Source organism: Neodiprion lecontei, chromosome 4, assembly GCF_021901455.1.
Source record: "Neodiprion lecontei isolate iyNeoLeco1 chromosome 4, iyNeoLeco1.1, whole genome shotgun sequence".
In the NCBI taxonomy this organism is placed as follows: Eukaryota; Metazoa; Arthropoda; class Insecta; order Hymenoptera; family Diprionidae; genus Neodiprion; species Neodiprion lecontei.
This window is the reverse complement of record NC_060263.1, coordinates 11835392-11843079: the sequence shown is the minus strand read 5'-3', so window position 1 is coordinate 11843079 and position 7688 is coordinate 11835392. Positions and strand designations below refer to the sequence as shown.

Sequence of the window (7688 nt, the reverse complement as noted above, 5' to 3'; positions counted from 1 at the left end):
AAGAGGAGCGAGTCGGTCGGGCTGGTCTCCCGTCGCCCGCCTGCTACGCCGTACCGGTACGTGCTCGAGCACGATACGTACTTCGGCGTAGACCAGGAGCGGGCGTTCGCGGACCGTTCCGTGCCTCGTACCAAAGAAACTACGCGACTCGCGTTGTTTCATCTATCGTCACTGCATTACCGCGGGTCGGTGTCTCAGACCGAATGGCCCTTGACGCGGTACCAAGAAGTTCGGCTCTCCGTGAAACACGGAAGGCCGAACGCTCCAACGCACGCGTCAACTCGCTTCTTTCCGAGCGTACACTAAAAGACCAGAGATGTTATAACAACGTATCCCAGACGCTTTCAATCTAGCCGACGGGTACGGGAGATCGTTCGAACGCTTATAAGCCGAGTGTCGAAGGTGGCGGCACACGGAACCGGGGCTGCCTGCGCGCAGTCCCGAAACACACAGTAGACGCGCGGCCGACCGGGCTACGAGACCCGGTCGGCGATGGGTGGCGCACGTCCGAGCCGAGATTTTGTATCGAAGCTCCCTGGTTGATCCTGCCAGTAGTCATATGCTTGTCTCAAAGATTAAGCCATGCATGTCTCAGTGCAAGCCAAATTAAGGTGAAACCGCGAATGGCTCATTAAATCAGTTATGGTTTCTTAGATCGTTCACACATTTACTTGGATAACTGTGGTAATTCTAGAGCTAATACATGTGTTACGTGGGGGTGAGGGTGTACTGAGCGGTGGTAGTTAATGATTAATTGAATAATCTAGCTCCCACGTAACGACAATGAATAATAATTAAATCTAAGAAAAAGACTTACCTCTCGATAAGCCGGTAATTTGTAGGATCGTGTTGCTATAGACCTATACAGGTCTGTGAGGTTTGTTTAAATAGTTGAGGCTATTTTATAATAAAGAAAATGGGAAGAAGGTCGCTCAAAATAAATGTTCAAAAAGATTTAACTGGTAAAAGATGAAGTATATTCTGGTTCAATCTAGTTATTGAAATATCTGGTAACAATCGATGGTGATAATCATATATTTGAGCCAAAAATAACAATTCATAAAGTTTTCAAGTTTATAAAAATCGCGTGTTATACTATTCTAGAAGATAATATTATTTGGTACCAGGAACATCTACTCTGAACGATGGTTATAACTAGCTGGTCGTGATAATTGTATTGTATCTCTCTTTTTAGATTATCTTAAATCGTTTAATATAATATATATATATATATTTATATATATATATTTAATCGTTTAGTCTTATTTGTTAATTCTTGGAAACAATAAGTGGAATTTAATTGGGGGTAGTGAAGCTAGCCACCAATTCTATGCTTGGTTTTTGTGAATTTACTGAAGTAGTTTTGATTATCAAGGTGAACAAGAATTCGTCTAATTTTTTGAGGGTTAACACTCGGATTGACTTAGCTTTTGGGTGAATCGGTCGACGAGATTGAGAGCCGTCGGATCGTGTCGGTCTGCGTCGGTAGAATGCTGGACCAGGGGCCTCACCTCAAATTTGGAAGAGTTGATGAATCGAATGATGTTGAACGCTGGTCACTTAGTCTTTGTGAATTTAGAATGATATCTTGTTATCGAAAGTTTGAAAGTGTCTGTTTGTGATTTTGATGTTAAGTTAAAATTGATTGGAACGATTATTTATTAAAAATGATAGTGTAATTATTATTATTTTTTACTTAAGATTACCTGATTCGCTTGAATCAGGGCCGAACTCAATTTTAACTAAGGAAAATGGAATATCATAAAAATGTCTATTCACGAAATGACGAGATTTAGTAAAGAACAGAAAAGATGGAAATGTAGAAGATAGTGAGTCTTTTGCAATTAACAGAATAACTGAATGCTCGAATTTAACGAATTAGCGCGAGACTTTAGGCCGGTCACAATTAAGATTTTCCAAACGCTACTCTTGCTCGAGAGGGCTAATCCGGGTTTACGTCCACGCACTTCGCGACTTGACAGACGAAAGACGCGGCTTCTTGGGCCCGAGGGTCCAAGGAGCTGCAGTTGTAATGAGTTACAACGGTAATTAGCCAATGGGGAGCGAGGCGACCTCCTGGCGCCCAAATCCACATGGTCAGCGTCACTTCACGCTCTCCAACGGTGTTCCGACGATTCTCAATCTCCTCGGTAACACATTAAAAATATGAACGAAAGATATTCGCATGCAATGTTCACACATTCATTCATACATTCCAATGAGTGATCCATTTAAATTTGATAGTTCTAAAGGTAGTGGCTTATCCTAGTTGTTGATTATAATTTTAATTCAAAAAGAGGGATACTTCCAGGCTGAGCGCTACTGATGCTAGCTCAGCAGTTCCTCATTTCAGTTCTTGGTACCAGCTAAATAAACGAAAGTTGAACCTTATGCTAGGGATCGTTGTTGGTCTCTACGTGACTTTTGCCAGGAGGGGTGGAACTCGCTGTTATTCGAATATGAGATTTGATGAAATGATATATGCGCATAGAAGTAATCAAAGAAATGAAATGAAATGGAATTTTTTTTAAAAAGGTACGCCAAGGCAGTACGTCGGGGCGTAACACATGCAAACAGAGTTCCGACCAGAGATGGAAGGAATGCTTTTATTAGATTAAAACCAATCGGCGGCGGGTACGTCCCGTCCGCCGTTTACCTTGGTGACTCTGAATAACTTTGGGCTGATCGCACGGTCTCGTACCGGCGACGCTTCTTTCAAATGTCTGCCTCATCAACTGTCGATGGTAGGCTCTGCGCCTACCATGGTTGTAACGGGTAACGGGGAATCAGGGTTCGATTCCGGAGAGGGAGCCTGAGAAACGGCTACCACATCCAAGGAAGGCAGCAGGCGCGCAAATCTTCCGATGCCAAATCCGCGAGGAGGTCACGAAAAATAATGATACGTGCTCATCCGAGGCACCGCAATCGGAATGAGTACACTTCGAATCCTTCCACCAGGATCCACCGGAGGGCAAGTCTGGTGCCAGCAGCTGCGGTGATTTTACCTCCGATAGCGTATACTGAAGCTGTTGCGGTTGAAAAGCTCGAAGGTGAATCTGTGTTCCACGCTGTCGGTTTACCACTCGCGTTATCGAACTGGCATGATTGTGGGACATACGACCACTGGGCTCAGCCCATCGTGGCGGCTCAACTAATATCCTATGGCGATACATTTCACTGAGTGTCGAGGTGGGTAGCTACATTCACTCTTAACAAATCAGAGTGCTTAAAGCAGGCTATTTTTGCGTATATACTGTATGCATGGAATAATGGAATACGACCTTGTTGCTATTTTGTTGGTTTTCGGAACCCCGAGGTTGTGATTGATAGGGACAGATAGCGGCATTCATATTGCGACGTCAGAGTCGAAATTCATGGATCGTCACATGACGGACAGAAGCCAAAGCAAAAATGTTTTTTTTTAGTCAAGAATAAGAGTGAGATTTCCAAAGGCGATCAGATACCTTCCTAGTCCTAACCATAGACGATGCCAGCTGACGATTCGTTGAAGTTTCTCCGATGACTCGGCGAGCAGTTTTAGGGAAACCAAAGCCTTTGGGATTTTGGGGGAAGTATGGTTGCAAAGCAGAAACCTAGAGGAATTGACGAAAGTGCACCACCAGGAGTGAAGCCTGCGGCTTAATTTGACTCAACATGGAAAACATCACCAGGTCCGGACACCGGAAATATGGTCAGATTGAGAGCTTTCTTTTGATTCGGTGGGCGGTGGTGCATGGCCGTTCTTACCTGGTGGATTGATTTTTCTGGATGATTTTGCCAACTGACGAGACTCTAGCTTGCTGAACAGGCGTAATTTCCGGTATATACAAGGCCCCCGGCCTCGATTGAGCGGTTTTCACTACCTGCGTACAAATGAATCTTCTTGAAGGGAAAGGCGGCTTCTACCGCACGAGATTGCGCAATAACAGATCTGTGATGCCCTCAGATGTTCTGGGACGCACGCGCACTACACTGAAGGAATCAGCATGTCTTCCCTGGCTGAAGTCCTGGGTAACCCGGTGAACCTCCTTCGTTCTAGGGATTCGGGCTTGCAGTGATTTCCCAGGAACAAGGAATTCCCAGTGAGCGCGAGTCAGTAACTCACGTTCATTAGGTCCCTGCCCTTTGTACACACTTTCTGTCGCTACTACCGATCATATGATTTCAGGAGGTCTCCGAACCGGTACGCGGCAATATCTCGGCATTGCCTATGTTGCCGGAATGATGTCTAAACTTTATTATTCAGGGGAGGTGAAAGTCGTAACAAGGTTTCCGTAGGTGAACCTGCGAACGGATCATTTAGGCATAACTGCAGACCGAACGGCTCCAAAAGTTAATCCACTTGCTGTATTTTTCAATAATTGCAATGCAAAAATAAAATCAGTCGCAGGGTCTCAATTGATTCAATCTTATGTATTGATGCATATATGTTTATTATAAATGACTGATCTGCTATTCAAGGACGAGAAAAGTAATGTTCTGCATACGCGATTTCCCGAATCTAGCGTCAACTTTTGGTCTAGTACAGTTCACCTACACTCGCCCATGACTACATCGATAGGCGCACACAATGAACAACGCGCGGAGACCGCTCGTGGCAACACCGCAGCGTCGGCCGCCACGGACTCGCTGGTACCGTGTGTATACCAGAGACCGTTGTGCGTACTGTGATTTTTCTACGAAACAAAAGTGTGGTTATGTTGAAGGTGAATACAGAAAATTCGGTACGGTATAAAGGGAAACCGAAAAAAACGTCAGTGAATGCTGGTAGATTGAAGCTCATTGAGCGGAATAAAGAAAAGCCAGATGTGGCACGTATCGAGAAGCCAACGACCATCCTCCGTGGCATGCGATTGATCGATCCCAATGAAGTCAACAAAAACATGATATGCAGCAATTGTAGAAAACAATTGGCATTTAATCATATCGTGGAAGAAAAAACAACGGGCTTCCACCACATTTGGACTATGAAATGTGATACTTGCTTCACGCTAACGAAATGCCACTCAAGCAAGTCACACTTCAACGACGGTCATCTTTATTATGACGCCAACACTGCAGCTGTACTTGGTATGTTATTATGCAACTATTATGTGCTCTTCGATATTTTCTCCTCATAACTAATCGATTTTGCATACATAAAGTGAATATCTTCAATTTTGTCATTGGAAATGAGAATCTAATCTCAAAACCTAACCACGAACTGCGAATTCACAGGTGCCGTTCACTCCGGAGCAGGATGCAATGCACTGAGGAAAATTGCAATGCGCATAGATATGCCGGTCTTGAGTCAGGAAACATACAAGCGCTATGAACGTGAAATCGGTTCACTCATCGAAGAAGCTGCCAAGGACAGTTGCCAAGGTGCAGCAGCGGAGGAACAAAACTTAGTCGTAGAGCATATCGATACGCTGCGTGATAAATTGTGAGCTTTCTGTCATTGTGACAGAACATTTCATTCTCTTGAATGGCATAACTAAGATTGTTTTCATGAAAAGGATATTGGTGGAATTATTGCACAACAAACAAGGATATTGCAGTATTATCATAAAATAATAGTTTCGTATAAAATTTGAGTTTTATCGTACCTGAATTCGTACTATCCATGTCAAGAATCTATTGATAATTTTTCTTACTCAATTGCATGTAAGTCAACAACGTTGGCATTAAATTAATAAGTGGTTGTAAGCACCTCGCAGCATGAATTGTACATACAAATATACCGTTAGATTTCAATGGTTAATTCCATGGTGAAGTTTGCACCGTTGAAACGCAACGGAATTCTGTTTTTTTTTGAGCCGACCTCGAGATTCTCATTCAATATTTGGCCAGGACAATGAAACGATTTGTTTTCAAGATCCAACGACAAATCGGTAGGAGAATTTTCATGGTTTTTGAAATTGAACGAACGATTAAAAAAAAAACGTATTTTCCGTTGAACCTCAACTTTTTAAGCTTCAGTGTCATAATTCCAACAATGTCGTATTCGTAAATGAATACATTAGTTTGGTGATTTGAAACAGAGATCTGTATAAAAAAAATTTTATTCACACACCAAACGTTATAATAGACAAATGAATATAATATTGAATAATTATATGAATAAAAAAATATACAGCCATTACACCAAACCTCGAACCCCTCAATCTCTAATATAGTATGAAATGTACAAGACCAATACAAAAATAATCAAATATAACACAAACAGAATAAAAAAACTCGAAAGGTGGAAAATGCATTGTGATTGGTTTTTTTTTGTTATTCAAAATTTTTAGGCCTCAGGAAATGACAGACGAAATTTACCCCCTCGCAGACTTCATGCGGCCTAGGACCGACGATACCGATCGACTAGATTTTGACAACGCCCTGAGTCATGTCATAAATATAATTGTATCGTATGACATGGGATGGAGTAAGCGTGGCAACGGACGCAGCTACGATAGTCTGAACGGGTACGGCGCAATAATCGGGCTTCTCAGCAATAGAATATTAGATTTCGCAACGCGCAATCGTAAATGCAAAAAATGCGATCTAGGATATCCAAAAGTAGATCATGACTGTCGGCAAAATTATGATGGCAGCGCCAAGGCCATGGAAGCGTCTGTTGAAGCTCAATTAGTCAATCGCAGCAGTATTCTCAAGGAGGCAGGGCTCGACATTCGAGTTGTCATCGGGGATGAAGACTGTTCAACGATATCAGCAATACGCCGAGAGAGATCTCAGCACATTTTCAAGCTGGCCGATTCCAATCATCTGACGACAAATTTCTCCAACGAGTTATATGCACTGCGTTCTCGTTTCTCTGAACTCGGAGGAAAAAATGTCATTGAGCATATAAAAACTTGTTTTGCGTATTGTTGCGCGCAGAACGAAGGAAACACCGCCGATCTTGCAGCTGCATTGCGTGAATTGCCTGATCATTTTTTTGATAACCACGAAAATTGTGGAATATGGTGCGCACGTAGTTCCGAAAAAAATGGCTAACATCGAGTGCAATTGAAAAATAGTCAATTATATGAGCAATTGATGAAACTGCTGAAGAAATATGCAGATAATGCTTCGAAATTTGCAGCACGCGCGTTCAGCCAAACTAACGAGAGTGTGAACTCAATGATGGCTCGAAAAGCACGTAAGTGCGACTGTTTTTCTTTGAGCGAATCGTGCGATTATCGCTATGCAGCTTGCGTTTGTTCTCTGAATAAAGGTGAAAAATATGTGTGTGATGTGAGAAAAAACGCACAAATGACACCGGGTGTCTTCACATCAGAATTGGCGAAAAGAAGCGATGCCATACGAAAAGCTAGATCGACCTGAGAGAAATTGCCCGCTGCAAAAGCTAGACGGAAGCAATTGCGCGTAGACAGGTAAAATTCACGAAAAAAACGTGAAACAGCAGAAGGAGTGCAATATCAGTCAGGTTGTGGTTTAGAGTTTGACACAGACATCGCTTGTACAAATTACTCTGATCCGTCCGAAAACAAACTTTTAAAATTAATTCCCGACAACTACGAAGTAATATATTTTGACCTCGAAACTTCTGGATTGTCTCACTCTTCAGACATACTGCAAATTGCAGCTAAGTCTCAGAGTTTCAGATTTTGCTCATATGTAAATCCAACGCAAGTAGTAGACGCGAGAGCATCTGCAATTACTGGGTTGAACAATGCGGCAGGAGAATTGCATTTACA

At 42.7% G+C, this 7688-nt stretch overlaps 1 protein-coding gene across 1 annotated transcript; it reads left to right on the top strand.

Moving 5' to 3' along the window:
* The first annotated feature begins 4583 nt into the window (after nt 1-4583).
* Nucleotides 4584-5490, top strand: LOC124293971. Its single transcript, XM_046737123.1, has 2 exons — nt 4584-5070; nt 5218-5490. The coding sequence occupies exons 1-2, from the start codon at nt 4698-4700 to the stop codon at nt 5427-5429; spliced, it is 585 nt and encodes a 194-aa protein (XP_046593079.1). The 5' UTR covers nt 4584-4697; the 3' UTR covers nt 5430-5490.
* Nucleotides 5491-7688: the final 2198 nt, after the last annotated feature.

Excerpts from the sequence above, each read along its gene's own strand:
- LOC124293971 (XM_046737123.1), top strand. The coding sequence starts at position 4,698 with ATGTTGAAGGTGAATACAGAAAATTCGGTACGGTATAAAGGGAAACCG. Across the intron at positions 5,071-5,217 it reads CAACACTGCAGCTGTACTTG|GTGCCGTTCACTCCGGAGCA; the intron begins GTATGTTATTAT and ends GCGAATTCACAG.